Below are 22,596 nucleotides of genomic sequence, written 5' to 3'. Positions count from 1 at the left end.
CGCGTGGTTGACCCTCTCCACGGCGATGTAGTAACTGCTCTTGTCGTCCAAACAGTGCCAGCCGATTGGTCCGATCTCACAGTCCGCGCAGATGAGGAACTTGATCCTCCCGACGTCGTTGGTGAAGCCGACGTTCTCAAAATCAAACATGTCGTAGACTAACCAGTGGGACGTGAGCGTGTCTCCGTCCTCCTCGCCCTCTCTGCTCTTCAGGCTGCTCTTCTTCTTCATGGACGGCAGGAACAGCTGGTGGAGAAAACAAACACAACACAGCCGCCGGTGAAGTTAGAATTACACTTAAAGGGACAGTTCAACATTTTAGTCAGATCCTCCTCTCACCATAATCCCTATAGTCATAGCAGTATAGGTTCATCACCATTAAAGGGACATTGTGTAACTTCTCCTGTTATCTATTCAGGAAAATTGATTATTTGGTTCAAAAGTCTGTTTTTCATTAAAGCAGAAGTAAGCGATCCGGTCGTTTTGGCTAATGCTGCGTTCCAGGCAGACTTTTGAAACCGTAAATTACAGCTTCAAGTCACAACTTACGACTTCGTAGCGTTCCAGGTAACCCACTCGTGTTTTTCCGACCTGTTTTACCTGTGAAAGTCACTATAACGGCCACTCGTAACTTCCAACCCGTGAACTCGTACCAGATCGAACTAGTACGACTTCACAGGTCAGAAAAACACGAGTTACGAGTTGCCTTGAACGCACCATAACAGTCCTCGTCCCTACGTCACCACATTCACGCGCATCCCTTGGCTGTACACACAGCCCTTCATGCTGTTCTCTCTCCTCATTGGATAAAACTTGTAGGATACGAGAAAAGTTTTCTCCTCGGCTCAGAGCAGAGCAGAGGGACTGACAGACCTGTGTTTCGGTCCAAACACTCTATGTAAGTGATTGCTGTCGGAAGATATAACTATTTAAGACTTATATTAACACAAAAATATCGCTTACTTCTGCTTTAATCAGTAATCCCCCCCATCAACAAAGTGAAGTGTTCCTTTCAGCTCTGAATTAGCCGTTCATATCATTCATATCTACATGGAGCGGGTAAGCTCGGTGCTGGCTGCCATGTGGTGTCGCCATGTTTTTACGTTCAGTGGCAGCGTGACGGTAGGAAACCACGGAAACTCAGCGGAGACTAGGGATGTCACGATTATAGATTTTCTTGGTACGATTATTGTCAGAGAAATAATCACGGTACTACGATTATCACGATTATTATGCACTAATTAATTTCACAACACTATGAATGTGTAAAATCTAATATAGTCAAAATATAACTACACTACTCATTGTTTACACAAAATATTTCAAGTAGGCTATCTATTAATATATGACCAATTCTTAATCCCCAGGGGAAATGTTTGAAATATTCAGGTCATGAATTGTCATCTATACCAAATGTTTGCGTTTATTTTAATAGTTTTTTGTTTTGTTTTGCTTTTTTTAAATTAAAAATGACAAGCTAACAGTTAAATTCCTACCAATTCAATGTTACGTTAGTTAAATGGACCAGTATCTGTGCATTTACCTTTATTTTTGCGCACATCTGCCAATAAGGTTCCAACATCAAATTTTTGTAAAAGTAACGGTATTTAGGAATCTTTACAATTGTGGCGTTTAATACCACGATTAATTGTGAAAACAAGTAATCGTGACATCCCTAGCGGAGACACCGGAGTTGTCAGCTCAGGTCGAGGTGGCGTCTGTGAAAAGTCACCGCGGTCACGCAGTGAGGAGGAATGGAGCGTTATACACTGATGCTGCATTCACCTGCAGTCGGGCAGACGGCCGTCACCAACAAACCAGATGTCATTTTAGTCACAGAAGTCCAGAGAAAGCCGGTAAAACGTGGGTCAGGTAAACAATACGACATCGCCATGACAACATATTGTCATGTGTATTGTTTTGCCTAGTGCTGAAGGACCACTTTGCTGTCATCTGTCTGCCGTCTGCCCAATTTCACGTGAATGCAGCATGAAAAATAAGATTGAGTTGCTTGCTACAGTATACCGCAACGCTAGATGGGAGTAATTTCTAACACAATGAAACTTTAAAGAAAAGGCTAATTTACTGGTTGCACAAAAATTTACTTGCACTGTCTCTCATTTTAGGGGCCAAATGGCTCCATTTAGCAGCAGCTGTCTGGAGCACAAAGCCTCAGTGGAATCAGGATTTCTCCTCCCAGACTCTGCATTAAATCATCTGGACACACTCTGAAACCGCCCGATGCAGAATTACTCCAGAACCTGAAGGGAACCGGACTCGAACCTGGGTCAGGTTTGGTCTCTCACCTCTTTCTCTTTGAACACGGCCGTGCCCGGACTCAGCACCTTGGAGCCGCAGCGCTGACACAGAACCGACTTCCGGTTCTTCCCGTCCTCCGACACCAGCTCAGCCCGCTCCTCGCTGCCTGCAGACCGGTCAGTCTGCTCCATCCTCCCCGGCCCCTGACACACACACACACACCGGGTTCACAGGCCCAGAGCCGCCGATCAGCTTTTATAGATCAGTTATCGATCAGCTATAGATCAGTTATCAGTCTCTCTGTAAAGATAAGCCCCGCCCCCCTCTGTATTCACGCTAACTAACGTCGGTGTTGACGCAGAATTTCTCCCGTTAAACGACAGTTAAACACATTAAATGTTCATAACAGTTACTCACACACATGAGGAGAAACGTAAATAAAACGTTACCTGTTAAAACACACAACAACAAGAAGCGCAGGACGCGACAACAGCTCGGCAACAACAGGCAGGAGAGAAGAGGCTAAAAGCTAACAACTAGCTGGCTCTGACGTCACGTGTTCCAGCTGCTAAATGCTGCCGTCCGGAAACAACACGGTCGCACATTAGTTCCGGGTTAGAAAGTTAATAATGTACGGTAATAAAATTGCGGTGTCTGTTAATAAAATTGCTACGTCTCTGTGTTGGGTAAATTTCACATCCATAAATCCAGATTTCTCCAGGCTGTGACAAATTAAACTTTGTTTTATGTGGAAGTTAAAGCAGAAGTAAGTGGAATATTTGTGTTAATATAAGTCTTAAATAGTTATATCTTCCGACAGCAATCACTTACATAGAGTGTTTGGTCTGAAACATGGGTCTCTCTGTCACTCTGCTCTGCTGTAAGCCGAGGAGAAATCTTTCCTTGTATCCTACAACCTTTATCCAATGAGGAGAGAGAACGGCATGAAGGGCTGTGTGTGCAGCCAAGGGATGCGCGTGAATGTGGTGACGTAGGGACGAGGACCAATAGATCCATGACGAGGGCAGGGACTGCTAACTCCATCGGCTGACAAAAAGTTAGCCAAAACGACCGGATCGCTTACTTCTGCTTTAATATGAAATAACAAGAAAGCTTTCAAGACATCCGGTCTAATGGAAAATATTATCATCCATATTACTAGATAAAATGTTTCTACTGATTTTTTTTTCTTTTCTCCATTTTAGCATATATATTTAATTCAAATTTATCATGTATTGTATCTCTTTATTTATTTATTTTTGTCAAGCTCTGCTTTTTGTGTGATATTTAATACGCACTTCCTGTACTTCACTGTTGTTTCATGTTTGTATGTTGTCATTTTTGTTTGTATGTCTTTAATATGCTAATAAAGTTTTTTTTAAAACAGAAACAAGAAAAAGAAATTAGTTCCGGGTTAAACAGGAGAAATAAATGAACATTTTCATCATTATTTATGCTTTTTTTTTTTGTAATTTATCTGAGGCTTATCTGGCATTTCGCAGTGGCAAAACAGAACATATTTATGAAAGCAGCAACTCCCACTTTGTATTTTATAACATAATACTATCATACATCCCTGGAAGCAGCATTGTAATGTTTCAATGCTCATATAAACGTGTTAAAACAGAGCTAAATGTAGTAAAACACAGTTGATCATCTCCCACTAAATTGAAATGGGTGGAAGAAGTCCCTGAAAAAACAAATGTATAGTTGTGTATTCGGCTCATAAATGACAGAAATGGACAGATCTCAGATACAGAGGAAGTAGGACAATGTTTTTTATTATTTTATTCTCTTCTTGGCATTGATGTGGTGTAATAGCAGACGTGTAACAGGTGTCACACTTTTAAGGAAAGAGTTTTCCATCAGTTTAGTTTGAGTTTGCAGGTTTCTGAGAGGCTGAGTGGGAATGTTTTCATTTTCAGACAGAAATGATAAATAATATCATTAGAAAAAAATGTGTAATGATGATGTTGTTGAAGATGATTCTCAGCAGGTCATGGTCATGAATCTAAAGCCCTGATGCTTCGGAGGATTTGGGAATTAGGACTTCAGCATAATTGTGTTTTATTGAGAAAGAGAGAGGAAGACATGTTGACGCTGTACATGTAATTCTGATTTACCTTCCTGATAGTCTGGCATTTATTTTCATACAGTTATGGAGGATTATGAACACATCGTCATCACATACATCTGTTCCACCACTTGCTTTTTAATTCCAGTACAAATTATGAGGTTTATGTGTTCAAACCATAATAAACCATAATTTTGTACGAGCAGTAGTCCACCACGACGACACCGGAGACACCGTGGTTTATCATGTGGAAAAAAATTTATTACAATAATTTTCCAAGATTACAATTAATAAATATTTATGTTTACATTTCAGTGAAATGTATGATTTATCACTTTCTACACAGGACATTACACAAAGTCAAGAATACACATTGTTTTAGTCTTTGTAATAAAGCTTGAATAAGTTGATCTAGAAAAAGTCTTAAACAGCAGTTGATACAACCTATCAATGGAGTTGTAAGTTCAATAATGATTCGATTGTGTGTGTGTGTGTGTGTGTACTATATATAAATATATGCATATTTACATATTCATATATTTATATATGGCAAGGAAAACAAGAAAAGTCAACATCTGGAAATCCTTGAAGCTCCCTTGACTGTTAAGATAGGCCGTTTTATTTAAAAACATTTCCGTTGGCCTAAGGCACAGGAATACTAAAAGTTTATATCAATCATACATAACACGTCTTTTAAACCCCATAAGGTGATTTAAAGTTTAGAATTTTATAGCATACACTAAGGTGCGTCGGATATTTACACCTCTCATTGCATTTGAAATCTAGCACGAAAGAAATATCTCTAGCTGACAAAAAACACAACTTGACCGTTCTAGATCTGTACATTGTGCGTAGCCCAGGAAAAACTATTAACTCTGGAAATCATGTGAGTGAAAAATGACGTGGCAGGCGACTTCTTCTCACTTCAGCAGTTTTTTTTTGTTGTTTTTTTACAACATCTTCGTCTGAACCTGAACCTGAACTGACCGTCTGAGCTTATTTTTCAGTTTTTCCACAGAAGCTGAAAAACTTTTAGAGCTTTATTTATTTATTTATTTTCCTTTTGGGACGTTTGTCAATTTAGATATTGCATCAAATACAAGAGAGCTTCCATGAATTTCAGTATAAAATAAAATAAAGTAAAATTTAATTAAAAAAAACAGCAAGATCCAACCCTGTGATTCGTCCTGGTTGAGGATCTGATTGCCGCGACCATCTGAAGTTACTCAGTTACAGCTGTGGATCTAATCTAAATGTTCCTTTTCATAATAATAACATGTTTTATTTATTTGTTTCAGTGGGATTTTACAGAATTGACTTTATTGCAGATTAGCTGTGTGTGTGTCTTGTGTATGTGTTTGTGTGTGTAGGTGGTTTCTAATGGAAATCTGCACAATCACTGTCAATTAAAAGAGAGAAAAGCCCAATAACACTCACACACACTATATTTGTGTAAACTTTCATCCTCCACAACTTTCATCCATTGTCAAGCACCTGAACTTCTCTGACTGACACTGGTACATTCGTCCTCTGACCTGCATGGAGACGGTGAGGGAGGAAAGGAATGGTTGTATACTTTATGCTCTCTGCTACAGTACAAATAATAATAATAATAATAATAATAATAATAATAATACTCTCTATCTATCTAAACCCCTTTTGTGTGCAAATGGTAACAGACTATGGAGAAGTTGGGCTACTAGTGAGCTTCTCAGAAGTGAATATATGGTTTTGGTTGAAGTCCTGTTTTGACCTTTCTTTAAAAAAACTAAAAAAACAAACAAAAAGAAAAAAGAAAAAAAAAGGAAATCGCACACTTTTAGCTTGGTAACTATTGAAGTAGTGACAGTTGAAGAGTTTCCCTCCGTCGCTCACCGGCCAGTTGATGCTACTTTAGTGGAGCAAAAAAGAGCCAAAGCAGAAAAAGACCATCAAAAACCCCAAACAGGATGTGAGCAAATCAGAAGGACAGGAGGAGCAATAAGTGACTATTGAATTCCAGCAGCATTTAAAGTGTGTGTGTGTGTTTCTCTATGTATATGTGTATGTGTGTGTGTTTATGTGTGTGTGTGTGGGGCTGTAAAGGAAACTATGAGTAAGTCACAGTCCGGCCTCTCAGAGTAGAGTGTCGTCTGTGCAGCCGCCCTCGAGGCCGTAGCGGAACTCCTGCAGGTTGGAGACGCCGTAGAAGTGGATGAACGCCGCCGCCACGACCAGGACGTGGAAGATCTGGTGAGAGTGGAACTGGAGGAGACGGAGAAACAAACACACAAACGTGTGTGTGTGTGTTAGTAGAAGTGGTGTTGCACCTTCACTGCATGGGCTCACAACTCAATTCAATTACGATTCACAGAGTCCAAGATTTGGTTCGATTTGATTATACGATGCATCACATCCTCAATTTTCTATGTTGCTTTTTCATTAAAGGTATAGTTCAACATTTTTGGCAAATTGGCCCATTGCCATAATCCCTATAGTCATAGCAGTAGGTTCGTTACCTTTAATTGTCGGTGCAAGCTATTTTTAGAACGGCGGAGCAGAGCCGCGAGCTGCTCACAGCTACGCTACGGAGGCTAATGGGATTTCTTGGTTTCCCTCATCAAACTCATCAAATACACAATCCAACAACTCCACAACGCTCTGGTGGACAAGTTGTGACCTGCACATTCACCACGCTATGAGATAATAACACAACGTTACCAGACAGAGTTGTTTTAGAGGGAAATGCAGAGACTGCTTGATGAAAAACTGCCCCTGAAGGCAACGCGCATCAGCGGTTTTGCATGAATTTCCCTCTAAAACAACTCTGTCTGGTAACGTAGTGTTATTATCTCATAGCGTGGTGAATGTGCAGCTCACAACTTGTCCACCAGAGCGTTTTGCTTTTATCAAGAGTTGAAATGGTGACGCTGGTTTTCAAGTTTAAGTTCAAGTTTAGTTTATTTGTCACATATAATTACAAGTAATGAAATTGCTTATGTACCTTTTGGTCATTGTACAAAAAAAGTGCAAGAATATAAAATACAATTATTTTAAAAGCAATAGAAGAGGTAGTAGTTAATTTAAAATAAAATACAATAAATTAAGTGCAAATAACTAAAGGAATAATAAAAAAAAATTTTTTTAAATGGGCGTGAATGATATCAATAACACATTTCTTGATGTTTATCTGATGTTTCCCGTTCACACTTTTGAGTTATTTACTACTTGAGGAAGTCGTTAATTCCTCTTTAAGTTTTGACTCTGACGTTGTAGAAACTGTGAAATACAGAAAAAAGCTGCAACTGTTCTTAAGTCTAAATGTTTAATAGTGAATTGGTTTCTGGGTGTGTTTGTCGTTACACAATATATGAGTTTAGTTTGTGTAAAAATAGAAAACATTGCATTAAACCGCCTTGTTTATCTTATGTTTCTGCATTTATGACTTCAGTATTTACTCCAATCTCATCCTCTGCTTCTCTTTAATCTCTGCAGTACAACAGTCAAACAGCTGCAGGTTTCTGTGCAGAATCCAAAGTTTCCCTCTCACCATTTCCTTGTAGCTAATGAAACCATCTTGTGTTTCTAAACCCAAATCAAATTAAATAAAAGATAACACAGTAAAGCTTAAAAGCACTCACCCAGATGTCACACTTCCCGGGGAAGTAGCGCTCGGGGATCCTGGCTGCGTACAGACCGGCTCCAGTGATGTACATGGCCCCCATCAGGTAGAACCAGCCCATCTGGCCCACGGTGGTGGCTTTAACAAAACCCTCCTCGATGGTGAAGTGCATTGTGGGAACGATGCCGCTGAGACCCAGACCCATGAACACACCTGAGAGAAGCAGGAAGCGGTCAGAGTTATTCTACTGTCATCACATTCTCCTGGGGAGCTCGGTGCTGCGATCACGGCTTACTGCCACACTCACATCAATCTTTTATTTATTTATTTTCTCCTTATTTTTCAGAGGTGATGTGTTGCTAGAGGAGATAATATCTAGATTTGATCGTTTTCTCTCTATTTTTCTAGATTGCCACAAGTTTTTTTTTTTTTATGTGGTCTTAGATATAATAAACTGTTATTGGATCAATATTCAAAGTGTTGAGTTTCTAGTTTCTTCTCTCCGTTTTCCAGTGTTTTGACGATGTCACTTCCTCTAAATTATTGTAAACACCTGAAATGAACCGATTGTACTGGTGTACTAAAAGTATTAAAGGAATAGTTCACCAAAAAATGAAATTCATCTGAAATGCATCTGGAGACCCGGGAGGCCGGTTCCTAGTCCAACCAAAACTTTATATGACAGTAATAGGGCCAGACACAATAAACGTCCATAAAACTACACAAAAACCATTTAATATTCCTCCACACTGCTCGTCCACTGCAATCCAAGTGTCCTGAAGGGAGATAGTCCAGAGTTTACTGGAAACTACCTCATTTAGGACATTTTTACAGCGTCAACAGTCCTGGATTGCGCTTTGACATTCATGTGCCCCAGGCAAATTCAATCCAGGACTGTTGAGGCTGTAAAAATGTCCTAAATGACGTTGTTTCCAGTAAACTCTGGACTATCTCCCTTCAGGACACTTGGATTGCAGTGGACGAGCAGTGTGGAGGAATATTACAAGGTTTTTGTGTAGTTTTATGGACGTTTTTGTGTCGGGCCCTATTACTCTCATATAAAGTTTTGGTTGGACTAGGAACCGGCCTCCCGGGTCTCCAGATGCACTTTGAGGAATAAAAAACTGCTCCGGAGTATTCATCATCAGCATGAGGGGGAGTGGGTGCAGATCCTGGGGGGGACATGTCACCCCCAATTTCTGAAAAACATGAATTGTCCCCCCCAATAAAAATACCCCAAATTATTCAAAATTTAACAAATGTATTTTCAGACTTCACATTCTTCACATTTTAGATTCACATCTAAAAAGAAATGATAGAAATGGTGGAACAAATAATGTTTGACAAATATATTTCATTCCACCTCTAGTCTCCTCCTCCACTACGATGCAAATGAATGGGTAGTTTCTTATTCAGACACTGATGACATCAGCAGGCTTTAAAAAAAAACGACCCCCTCAATCTTAAGGCTTCATATTTTGATTTTCATTTATATCAATTCATCATGTATAAAGTAGTCCCATACACTGGGAGAAAAGGGAGATGGGGAGAAGAATTGGGGATCTAGGAGGGTCAGAGGGAGGTGAAAGATAAGAACGTGAGTAGATATTATATGTCCGAGACCCTTAAAATTATAATTTACTAGTGATACGTGCTGTTGGCTGTTTAGGGCAAATAAACAAGAAAGGTAAGCACAATAAATAATTCCCTGTGCAGTACGCTATGAATGATATGGCGAGCCTCTACCAAGTTGTTATTTATGGTAGCATGTTATGAGCTGCATACGGGCAAAAAAAATAAAAATCACTTTTGTGTCCCCCCCAATCCTGACATCGGATCTGCACCCCTGGGAGTCACTAATGACTGAATTCATTTTTTGGTGAACTATTCCTTTAAAAAGGAAGCCGCACAACAATTGAAAGCTGTCAACAGACTAAACCGTTGACCCGGTAACCAGAGCTGTGATGTGAGAGCAGGAGTAAGTGGTGATTTGCAGCGAGTCGGTCGGTCCGGTCGGTTCGGTACCTGCTCGTGTGGGCCGGTGGCGAGGCGTGGAGAAGCGGTCCCACTGGGCCACGATGATGGCGGCGATGCCGAGGACACAGACTATGGTGAGGTAGATAAGTCGGGGCTGGGGGGAGCAGTAGAAGGAGTAGTACAGCCAGGGCACGAAGGAGCCCATGATCAGGAGCGCGATGCCCGAGTAGTCCAGTCTGAGGAGAGAAAGAGAGGAGACGCAGGTTAGAGTCCGACCACAGCAGCAGCTTCTGTTATCGCTTCACCGCTTCGTCCAGATGGAAACGCAGTTAACAGGTTATTGTTCTACGTGTCTTTAGGTCATTTTCCAGATTATTCCAGAAATTGACGGCTGTTCCCGTTGTTCATCTTTGTTTTGTGTTGCTTCTGATTTTTGTTTTTGTGAATAAACACAACTCTCTGAAGTTGGAACGACTTTGTCTTTTTTTTTTTTTTTTTTACATTTTCTATACATAAACGTAAGTTGGGCAGTTTTAAATTCCACCAGTTCTTTGAATTTGAGTTCAAATGTATACTTTATTTATATGGATGTTTATGTAAAGTATGTGTATTATATATTGATATGGATATTTGTGCATACATATTAATAGTAGTAATATAAAAATATATAAACTGTGATGAGTTAAAAAGGGTATGATTTTTTGTTTTGTTTTTATTTTAGACACGTTTGAAATAAATTCATTCATTCATTCATGAATAATTGATTGACTGTCTGCTTTGTTTATGATTCGTTCTGCTCTTTTTTGCAGTAGGAGGTTTGGTTTTGTGACTGTTTGAACACCGTAAGTTATATCTGGCTGCAGACAGATGTTTCTGCTCATTTCCATTTCTGTCTCTGTTTCTCTACGAGGACGCGGTGACACAGTGATGCTACGTGACGTGTCGTGTGTGAGTGTTTATGATCATTCAGGGAAAATGAGACGACACTTTTCCCCTAAACACTCGTCTCCTGCAGCTTTTCACCTCAGATCGACTCGGCAGCAGCCGGAGCTTCACCTCCCTCATGCACACTGGACAGAAACAGCAGAGCTGACTCAGCAGCAGCAGCAGCTTTAGGATTTAGTTTCTGGCTCAAGGGCGTTTGACGTATGAACACAAGAAGAAGAAGAAGAAGAAGAGACCGAGGGTCAAATCAGAAAAGATAGATAGACGCTCGTTATCACCGCTGAAATTTAGTCTTTTTTTTAGAGGTACACTGTTTCTTGTGTTGGTTTTTGATTGTTGCACCTTTCACATGTTGGGGCCAAAAACACTTTTCCTCAGAAACTGAAAAGCTGAACTCCGAAGAAAGAGGAAGTGAAGAAAATGGTGAAACTGCACGAGAGTTGAGAGAGTTAGCAGACGGAGACACGACAGTGTCAAGTCAGGAAATAAAGTAAAACACTCCAGGTCTTCAGGCCTGAATCAGATAGTTGTGTTTACATGTTCTATTACAACTGATATCTGCATTTACACCTGCTTTGCTTTACTTTGCATGAAACAAGCTGCAGGTACAGACGTACAGACGTTTGGCTGCTCAACTATAATATATATATATATAATCCAGCTAAACAAACACAGACGCTGACGAAACGGACAAAGATATAATACGAAGCGTTTTCAGACGTGCACAGAATATTATCGGTCGCATGTTTAAGCCTGAGGAGAAAGATAGATTACAGACTGATCTATCTATCTATCTATCTATCTATCTATCTATCTATCTATCTATCTATCTATCTATCTATCTATCTATCTATCTATCTATCTATCTATCTATCCACTTACTTGTATTCATGCTCACCTACACTGTGCAACATCTGTGACCAAACAGCGACGTCACTTCCTAAATCCCAACTTTTTTTTTAGAAGAAGCAGCTGTGGTGGGTCAGCGTTAACGACAATTTAAGAAACAAAGTTAAGTCTGACACAAAGAAAAGGACCGTGTGTGAGTGTGTATTTGTTTGTGTGAGAGAGAGAGTGTAAAGTGGGCTTGTCCAGAATATCTGCTAAATCTAGTGTGTGGGAACTGAAAATAAACATGTTGAGCAGCATCTTCCATGTCTGGAACGGAAGTTTTCTTGAGTCTATAAGGCAACAATAATATAATAACAAGATAACCATGTTTGAATTGAAAAATGGATTTAACTAAAAGAAACATTTGGTTTGGTCTATAATATACTAGGTAACTATACGATATTCACTGGGTTAAACAGAATTACATTACTAGGAAGAGATTTAAATCATTGACTAAAACTGTTGTCAGTTTTCGTCGACTCTAACTAGATGAACAGTCATGGGTTATTCTGACTAAAATGCTCAGACTTTTAGTCGACTGAAACTTGACAAAAAAAAAAAAAAAAGAGTATGAATGCGACTAAAACGGATAAAAACTAAAATGACTTTGTTATCCCACCTTCTGTCTATCTTTAGTTAGTTTTGTTTTTTTCTTATAAATATACAAATATATGCAGGTTTTGTTTCTTTTAACATTACACAATTATAATACTGTAACAGCTATGCTTTGATATGCTGATGTTTTCCTCTTTTTTTCCTCTTGACAATAATTGTGAACCAAGAAATCAATACCAGCTGTGTAATGTATTCTGTGAGGATAAAAATAATAAAGAATAGAAAAAAAAAAGAAAAAAAAAAAAAATTAAAACAGGACGCCAAAAACAACACTAGTCTGAAGGGTTCAAACAGGAGACGTTACCAACGACGACGGCCTTACTTGGAGAAGGTGCGGGACACTTTCTCGGAGTGGCAGTAGACTGTGTGGAACAGCCAGGAGAAGCTGAGGCAGAGCACGGCTCCCAGGAAGAACATCCCGAACACAACCTTCTCCTGCAGCGGAGCCATGAAGTACATGTTGGGCCGCAGCATGGTTAACGTTCCCAGACACAGGAACAGGATCAGCCCTGGGGGAGGGGGGGGGCAGACAGACCGGGGTCAGTGATTACCACAACACCAGAACCACCACAACCAGAAAGAACTGCTATAAAATCATCATATATCAATATTCTTTTCAGCTTTTCTTGCATAAATCTCTTAAGCCAGTGGTTCCCAACCTTTTTTGGCTCATGACCCCATTTTGACATCACAAATTTCTGAAGACCCCGTCAATCAAGATGCGCCAGCTCAGACATTTTTATATGCTGAATTTTATTTGAACTTGATTTATATTTGAGAAAATGAAAGTACAGAATACACTTAAAGGGACAACGAGGAGTTTTGGAAAAGCGAAGCGTTTTCACACTACATTTATGAGCCTCCGCGCGCACCGTAAAATTATTTGACCAGCGCAAGACAGACTCATGTTTTCATTCATCAAGAATTAAAGTCAGAGGTTCAAAGACGATCACATACCGTCGTAGTTCCGACCATAAACGGCGATTCGGCGACGTTATTCTCATAACTCGCCACAAAACCGAAAGTAAGGAAACGCTGGTCGGCTTGACCAGCGTTTCCACCGCCACTAATAATAACAAAATAACGATAGAGACAAAACGATATATTTATCGAAAATGGGCCCATTAACAAGTGTGGGTAGCGTAGATTCATCCACATTAACGTGAGACTATTTTATAACCAAATAGAAACTCCTCGTTGTCCCTTTAAGATTGTGTGTGGCGTTTCTAATGATAATTTTAAAAAGAATAAAAAATATTTTTATCAGTATTTTTTTTTAATGAATTACTAGACATTTCAGGCGACCCCACGTGGGGTCCCGACCCCAAGGTTGAAAAACACTGTCTTAAGCCATTTCAGTTCTGCTCAAAACTACCTGAAAAGTCTCAAAATGATTGAATGTTCAGTAGCTCTAACCCACGACAGATAAATAAAAAGGCAAATACTGTATACATTAGTCAAATGCATTGTGAATTCTTTAACAAGTGTTTCAAATCGAAAAATTCAAATTTCATCCATTAGTCATTTTGAGTAATGTTATTGGTAACACTTTATAATAAGTACACACTATTGAGCATTAATAAATACTGAATTCATCAATTATAATGCATGAATACTCATTAGTATGTAGTTTATAAACACAGTTAGTGCTCATCAATGATGAGTAAAACATTTTTAACTGTGTTTATAAACTACATACTAATGAGTATTCATGTGTTATACATGATTAACTAATGCTTAATAGTGTGTATATTTACTATAAATTGTTACTATGTTATTTACTCTATATAGCCTAATGGTTTAAAAATCAGGTGCAAAATATCAATTAACAAATGTATATATAAACTACATGATAAATGTTGTTTATTTGACCAGTTTGAATTTAATTTAAAATCCCATGTTGTTCCTGAATCCACCAAAGAATAATCCTGATGTTCTGGATCAAAGTTTTCCTGTTTCTGATGAGGGGAAACCAAGAAATCCCATGAGCCTCCGTAGCGTAGCTCTGAGCAGCTCGCGGCTCTGCTCCGCCGTTCTAAAAATAGCTTGCACCGACAATTAAAGGTAACGAACCTACTGCTATGACTATAGGGATTATGGCAATGGGAACAATTTGCCAAAAATGTTGAGCTATCCCTTTAAACCTTTGAACAACTGGGCCGTGGAGTTTAACAGATGAAACAGAAACCCCTCCACATGAGGCCGTGAACCAGATCTTGTTTCCCGGCAGGTCGGACGTGTTCAGTCAGGTTTGTGATTCTCACCTAACAGGTGAGTCCAGATGTTTCCCGTCTCCGTGTGGATTCTGAAGATGCTTCCGAAGCAGGCTCTGAAGGAGGGCATGGGGGGCCGGTGTCCGTGCAGGAGGTAATCGTTGTCCTTCAGCCACTCAGGCAGCACGTGGAAGGGGATGACCCTCCAGCGCCCCTCCCACACCTGCAAGGAGACAACAGCTGTCACTCACATTCACACAGAGACGGTAAAACTAAACACTAAAGGTTAAGACGAGTCAGTGATTTAAAACCTGTTGAAACCTGGACTTTGAGTTAAAGTTGTGTTATGAGCAGGTGTGAAACTGCAGAAGTATTAATTATCAATGTTTGTTGGACCAGAAATGTTCACAGGTAAAGGTTTTCAATACGCATTTTAGTGTTCAAATTCTAGTTTATTATATTCATTCAACTTTTATTTTAAAGGGACAAGCAGCAGAACGAAAAATTGCTCATAAATGTAGTGTGAAAACGCTTTGCTTTTCCAAAACTCCTCGTTGTCCCTTTAACTCATGGAGACGCATTTATAATGTAGCCGAGAGAAAGATGAGTTAAAAAGGTCCAAGGCAAAAAAATAATAATCTTGATTTTATAAATAAAAGTGCCTGAAACACAAACAATGACATTAAAAACAAAAAGTGCTGAGAAACAACAATATAAATCATAAAAAACATCCAGATAAAGAAAAACCTTCACAATTATTAAAGTGTTAAATGAATATGGAACAGACGAGTTAAAACAGGAACATCTGGAAGGAAAGTGTGATGTAAATAAAGATCTAAAGAGTAAAATAAAGTAAGTTTTAGATATTCTACATCATAATGAAGCTGTTAGGTGCCTTGGGTGAGAAATGTTTAGTTCTTCTCTTGATCCTGATCTATATGAATGTGTAGCAGACAAAATAAGGAATATTTATATTGTAAGTGATGCTGAGACTCTTTTGTTGGTTTCTCAAGATGTTTATCAAATTAAAGCTTTTACACATTTGTTCTGTTGGAAAACCTTAATTTTGATTTGTCACAGTCACATGAGCGGACGTTTGTCTCTCCCATGGCGACCGACCGACCGGTGAGTCTCTTATGTAACAAATAAACCCTGTGTCTGATGTGGATTATAAAAACACACAAAAGTCACACATGACTCAACTCCAGTCACAGATTAATCCCTGGTTACTGCTGTTTATCCAGATCTGCCACTGTGTGTCCATTAAAACCAATGAATAGTTCACCTGCACGCACCTGTACACCCGCAGAGCACACACACACACACGCAGGGAGGAGCAGGGTGTAACGTTTCAACGTGTCGCTGCAACATTGATGCCGGTTTAATTTAAGGAAGCGGCCAGACAGCGTGAACGTTACACTGTCCTCATCCATCATCTATCACATTTCTATAGCAAAAGAAAAACCTGTGTTCATAATAAAGATGAAACGGTTCAATAGTTTTTAAACCCGATCCTGACGTGTTCACACCAAACATGGGTTAATCTCAGGTTGCTGCAACAGAGTCAAAGTAAAAACTGTAGACTCTTTTTGTCTAAGAAAATAAAACCTACACTTATGATACCATATGTAAAAAAAAACAAAAACATATTAGGATAATATGGACAGATACTGCAAGTGCAATACTTATGATTATTTTTGCTTTAAATTTTCACTTAAAACTATAAAACAGAATGAAATGGATGATGTGATGTTTGTTGGTCTTTACGTCCTTTTCATTGTTTGAGAATATGATTTGTTGTTAAAGCAGAAGTAAGTGGTCCGGTCGTTTTCGCTAATGCTGCGTTCCAGGCAGGCTTTTGAAATCGTAAATTACAGCTTCAAGTCACAACTTACAACTTTGTAGCGTTCCAGGCAACCCACTCGTGTTTTTCCAACCTGTTTTACCGGTGAAAGTCACTATAACGGCCACTCGTAACTTCTGACCGGTGAACTCGTACCAGATCGAACTGGTACGACTTCACGGTCGGAAAAATACGAGTTTCCTTGAACGCACCATAACAGTCCTCGTCCCTACGTCGCCACATTCACGGCGTTCCTTGGCTGCACACACAGCCCTGCATGCCGTTCTCTCTCCTCATTGGATAAAAACTGTAGGATACGATAAATGTTTTCTCCTCGGCTCAGAGCAGAGCAGAGTGACTGACAGACCCGTGTTTCAGACCAAACACTCTATGTAAGTGATTGCTGTCGGAAGATATAACTATTTAAGACTTATATTAACACAAATATATCACTCACTTCTGCTTTAAATATGAACATGCAGCTCAAATGATTTGCACTTAGATGTAATTGTGCAGCACTATCAGCTAATGTACTACTTACTTGTTATTGTGAGATGTTAAATTCTGAAATTGACCTCATTATGTATATTTTCGCTTATTCTGTCTTTGTTCTATTCATGATTATGTGTCTCTCTTTATTCTATTGGTTTCAAAGGCAAACGATCTGAGTATTTGATCATTTATTTATTGTTCTCACAACTCTTTGGAGCTATTAGTTAACAAAAGATGCATAAATAACAATCTACAAGTTCAACAGCTTCAGCCTAAAGTCTTTTGATCATTCAGAAACCAAAAGCAAATGAATGTGTACGTCAATGTGTTATATGATCAAATAAATAAATGAATAAATGGATGGATGGAGCTGTAATCCCTAAACAGACGGCTCCTCCTCACGTTGACCGTACCTTGTGCACAAACTCCTCCATCTTCTCCATGGCGTGATGCGCCTGCAGCGGTAAGGTCAGGACCTCCCCCACCTCGTCATCCTCCTCTTCCTCGTCGGCCAGCATGGCGGCTCCCTTCACAGACGAGACAAGAGCAGGAAACTGAAGCTGCGGAGCACAAACATCTTTTTCTCTGTTTCTTTTTTTTTTAAAGGTACATTGTGTAGGAATTACTCCCATCTAGCGTTGTGGTTGTATATCTCAAGCAACTCAATCGTATTTTTCATGCTGCATTCACCTGAAATTGGGCAGACGGCAGACGGACGACAGCCGCTGCAGGTAACGGCATAAACAAGCCTCTAAACAAGTGGTCCGTCAGCACTAGGCAAAACAATACACGTGACAATATGTTGTCATGGCGATGTGGTATTGTTTGACCATCTTTCTCTGGACTTCTGTGACTAAAATGACATCTGGTTTGTTAGCGACGGCCGTCTGCCCGACTGCAGGTGAATGCAGCATCAGTGTAACGCTCCATTCCTCCTCACTGCGTTACCGCGGTGACTTTTCACAGACGCCACCTCGACCTGAGCCGAAAGCTCCGGTGTCTCCGCTGAGTTTCCGTGGTTTCCTACCGTCACGCTGCCACTGAACGTAAAAACATGGCGACACGACATGGCAGCAGCACCGAGCTTACCCGCTCCGTGTAGATATGAATGATTATGCTGCGTTCAAAACAACTCGGAAGTCGGGAAAAAAACAAGTTCCGAGTTGTAAAAAATGAATTGAACATATTCAGCGATGAGCCACAATACGCCAAACTTCCTTCGGGTATCCATGTTTTTTCTCTTCCGAGTTTCTGCAGCATATGATGTCGGAAGTCGGAAATTTCCAGGTTGGGAATTCCGACCTCCGAGTTGTTTTGAACGCAGCATATGAACGGCAGATTCAGAGAGCTTACCGGAACACTTCAGTTTGTTGATGTGGGGGAGATTACTGGTTAATGAAGAACAGACTGAAGAACCAAATAATCGATTTTCCTGAATAGATAACAGGAGAAGTTACACAATGTCCCTTTAAACCAGTGGTTCTCAACTGGTGGGTCGGGACCCAAAAGTGGGTCGCGGACCCGTTCTGGATGGGTCGCGGACAGCTGGTCAAAAAAGTAAATAATATTTAATGCACATCTGATGTTGGACATGTCTTTTATTTTGAAAAATAACTTATTTTGAAAGGCACGAGACACGTGAACACATGCAGTTGTAATGGTCCTCCTCAGTTTCTTATTATTTGCTCCATTTGCTCTGAATGCAAAGATATCTGTGGCCTGAATGCAGTGAAAATACCTTGTTTTGTGGGTCTTTATTTTGTGCAATTTGATATTTATTCACTTTTGTGAATATGCTCTGAATGCAGAGATGCATTAGAAGTCAAATATATCATTTTGTTGGTCTCCATTTTGTGCAGTTTGATTTTTTTCTTTATTCACTTCCGTACATGCAGTTGTCATGGTCCTCCTCAGTTTCATTCATGTGCTCTGAAATGCACTTTGCTCAATAAAGAGCAAAATGAGTTTATAAAGGCTTTAAAAAAAATTCTTGGTTTGAATTCTATAAAAGTGGGTCCAGACTTAATGACCATTGGAAAATGTGGAGCCCAGAGTGAGACTAGTTGAGAACCCCTGCTTTAACCCGTCCCGTGTGTCCGTGTGTCGGTCCTACCTCTGGATGGACGCCTTTCGCGGCCGCCTGGCGCCCGCCCACCTCCTCCAGCAGCGGGCCCAGCTCCATCAGCTCCACATCTGGGACATGGCAGTCCTCAGAGATCCGGCAGTCTGCATCACTTGCAGACCCGTTTCGGCCTGACATAGGGAGACTGCCTGATGAGCCACTCACAATCTGTGTGTTCGGCTGCCGACGGCGGACTTCAGTTTCCTCCTGCACGCACACACACACACACAGAAACACAAACACACACACACACAATCACAGTCAAATTCACCAATTCACCAGTCCAGTGCACTGACACCAGTTTCTCACTTTAACATCACTGTTGTAACCTGAGGGCAAGAAAAACAAACACATTGTTCCTGTTGTTTTTTGATTTTTACAGATAATTCAATTGGAATTACAGGGTTTTACTGTATAAATAATAATATTGTATCATCAATTAGTAGAATATTTCAGATGATACTTTCATCCTGAACCTTTAACCCACAGGGACAGAGGCAGAAACTGCTTCAGAACAGGAGACCGGTTGTAACTATGTGAAAATCCAGAGTATTTTTCAAGGTCCGTTCTTCTACAGTTAAAATAATAGTTTTTAGTTTATGTTATGAATAATTTTTAAGATTAAGATCAGGATATTCTTTAAGCGTGAAAGACCTAAGACTTAGACGTGAGGAACAGACTATGGTGTCACAGCAGAGCAAGCGCCAGCAAGCGGCAAACTGAATCTGAAGATGTTCTTTATTAATCACAAGGATGGGAAATTATTGAAGTTGCAAAGTTATAATAACACAAAAATGTGGAAAACTTTCTAAATGTGATAAATAAACATATCAATCTGGAAAATGTTCCTTTGTTGTTTTGTAAGTACCTGGAGTGATAATATTGATTTATTTTTTGCGACTACAAACAGTCCTGATTAGAAATCCTATTGTGTCTGTACCTGCCATTGTCTAATGAGGTGTTGTAATAATAAAAGCTAACGACCTCCAATTTGCAATCAGCAAAATGGGTTTGTTTCCCATTTTTATGTGCTTTTATGTGTGTGTTGCAGAGGCATCAACTAATGGGCATCCATATTAAACAATAAACAACCATCTCTAAATGTAAATATATAAATATGTCATTGATTACACACTGTGACACTAGGTCTTTAGTTATTAACATTAATAAGTTGTAAAATGTGAGAGGTCAAACTATTGTACAAGTCTCCCAGATGTTAAATCTGAACTCTCCAGGTCTGGTGTCTCCTCCTCTCCTCCATGTGCATTTGTTTTCAATGAGAAATCAATCCATGGAGCGGTGGATAAGGTTATTTATCATCTACCATGTTACCATGTGTATATCTGTGTAGTCTTATCTGTCATCAACAAGAGATTAGGGGTTAAGGGGCGTGTTACGGAGGCTCTGATCTTACAAGGTTGGTTTTCAGCCAAGAGACGCTAGGTGGAAGACAGAGAGCCTCCATTCTCCCTGGAACTAGTTACTAGTCATTGATTTAACCAGAACTAGGACTCTGAACAAGTCCGCTCGCTTTTCCTCTGTTTTGGTTACGCTCCTCTCCTCCATGTGCATTTGTTTACAACGAAGCCGGCGAAAAATCACTTAATGGAGCGGTGGATAACATTACATAACATTACGATGCTGCGGCGTGTGTGTTTGTTTAGTCTGCGGTGCTTTTTAATTAAGATAAAAAAGTAGCATAGCCACGGCAGAAAGAGAAAAGAGAGTTCCTCTTTAAGGTGGAAATCCTGCATATCAAGACTCCAGACTGCCCCTAAATTTCGGGACAGTGCAAGTAAATTTTCCATTTTGCGCATTTGTATCCAGTAAAATTAGCTGTTTTTAATTTAATTTATTTTTTAACACTGGTGAAAGGTGGAATGGACGACTCAAGAAATCTGTAATCTGTCATTACAGGTGTCAGGTCAATGTGTGAGAGGATCATGAATGAAAAGGAAATGTGAATATTTGCTCTGCAAGTCCATTTACAGTGTGCAACCCTACTTTTTTTTTTTTGCTTGTGCTCCTAAAATTTTAAGATAGGGGCTCCACTGTGCCCAAAAGAGCTAAAAATAAACATCACGCTGCTGGAGGGGGATCTCCCCCCCAAACACACACACCTGGCAACCCCTAAAAGTACATCAACGGATCTGATAAACGGTGATAATGAATCATTTCTTAACTAATACTTAGCGCTTATAAACCCTTAATAACCTTGTGTTAATAATGTTTCCTGGTTTAAAATGGCTGATGAATGGATCCGAGTCTCATTTAGAAATAAATCACAAAGGAACAAAGAAGAAGTCTGAAGTGTCTGTTACTCTGCTCGTCTGTCAAACGGCCGGAAATCTACTGTTTTCTTGTATTTACTGCATTCAGACATTGATTCAGTGTAAAATAAAGACACATTACGGTATAAATACACAGATAAATGATCACAGGTTCGATGCTGCTGCTGACAAACACGGACAACACAAAGAGAGAGAGAGAAAAAACCTGTCCAGACGGATGTTGATGTTGATTAGCAGCGTCCGACGGGAACACGGAGAACCACCAAAAAAAAAAAAATGTAAACAACTGCAATAAACCAACGATTTAAAAACGACTTAACCGGCTCTAAACACCGTGTCCCAGCTGGTATCGATGAGATCAATCAGCATTTACACATTTATGAATGTTGTCGGTCACGTTATCGGCTCAGATTCCGGTTGTGCTAGCGTTAGCTCCGGACGGCTAACAGGCTAACAGGCTGCGGACGGTGTCTTTGTTGTTGTTGCTTAATTTTTATCAACCTGCGCTAAAACAACAGTCTGAACCGATAACACGGACTAACACAGTCTAATAAACTGACATATAACCGGGATAGCGTCGTTAAATCAACGTGAGTTACCTGACAAAGGTAGCCTTCAAACCAGGAAGGTGAATTATTTATCGAGATGCGAAACACAATCCGTTCCGGAAGTGGAGATCTCTTCCGTAAAGCTAATCCCCCCCGTCCCTTTCAAAATAAAAGCATCATTCATTCATTTGAAAAACATCTTGTTACTGACTAAAAATGTAATAATTGATGTGTTTAATATTTTTTAAACCACACATTCATACAGATTAATTTTTTTTCTTTTTTTTTCTTTTTTTTTACTTCTTATTTATTTATTTATTTATTTATTTACATGTACAAACAAAGAAGATTACATCATCATGAGTGTTACAGTTAAAATCAAAATATGATTTTACACATACATCATCATGGTATAATGTCACATTATTCAAGTTGAATACACAATCCATTTTTCCAAGTGTTCAGTAGTCTTAAAACAAAAGTAAGTCGCTCCATACAGTAAATTTCTTTAACAATCCCGCGCCACTGGTCCAATGTTGGGGGATCTAGTTGCAACCATTTTCAGGTTATAGCGTTCCTACCATTCAGATTTCTAATATTGTAGAATATATATATATATATTCCATATATATATATATATATTCCAGGTGTTAAAGCAGATATCAGTGGAATGTTTTTGTTAATATAAGTCCTAAATAGTCCTATTTTCCGTCAGCAATCACTTA

The 22,596-nt window shown here is 39.6% G+C and overlaps 2 protein-coding genes across 3 annotated transcripts in view; both read right to left on the bottom strand.

The window, feature by feature from the left end:
• Positions 1 to 2,848, bottom strand: part of rabif (RAB interacting factor) — a 3,114-nt gene extending 266 nt beyond the window's left edge. Inside the window, exons 1-3 of one of the 2 annotated variants that reach the window (XM_085777974.1) lie at positions 2,709 to 2,848; positions 2,307 to 2,511; positions 1 to 246 (exon numbers count right to left, since the gene is read on the bottom strand). The exon at positions 1 to 246 is cut by the window's left edge and continues 266 nt beyond it. In XM_085777974.1, coding sequence (XP_085634100.1) covers positions 1 to 246; positions 2,307 to 2,450 — 390 coding nt within the window. In that variant the 5' untranslated portion in view covers positions 2,451 to 2,511; positions 2,709 to 2,848. The remainder of the gene's footprint in view (positions 247 to 2,306; positions 2,512 to 2,708) is intronic. The other variant, XM_085777973.1, reaches the window with a different exon arrangement.
• A 2,192-nt stretch (positions 2,849 to 5,040) lies between these two features.
• Positions 5,041 to 21,962, bottom strand: adipor1a (adiponectin receptor 1a). Its single transcript, XM_085775699.1, has 8 exons — positions 21,923 to 21,962; positions 19,024 to 19,239; positions 17,324 to 17,437; positions 14,627 to 14,798; positions 12,685 to 12,871; positions 9,960 to 10,147; positions 7,954 to 8,147; positions 5,041 to 6,577 (listed from the first exon to the last, which is right to left on the bottom strand). The coding sequence occupies exons 2-8, from the start codon at positions 19,168 to 19,170 to the stop codon at positions 6,449 to 6,451; spliced, it is 1,131 nt and encodes a 376-aa protein (XP_085631825.1). The 5' UTR covers positions 19,171 to 19,239; positions 21,923 to 21,962; the 3' UTR covers positions 5,041 to 6,448.
• Between the last annotated feature and the right edge of the window lie 634 nt (positions 21,963 to 22,596).

This window comes from Trachurus japonicus, chromosome 5 (genome assembly GCF_045865225.1).
Source record: "Trachurus japonicus isolate A0001 chromosome 5, Traja_1.0".
Classification (NCBI taxonomy): Eukaryota; Metazoa; Chordata; class Actinopteri; order Carangiformes; family Carangidae; genus Trachurus; species Trachurus japonicus.
This window is presented reverse-complemented; position numbering and strand designations above follow the sequence as displayed.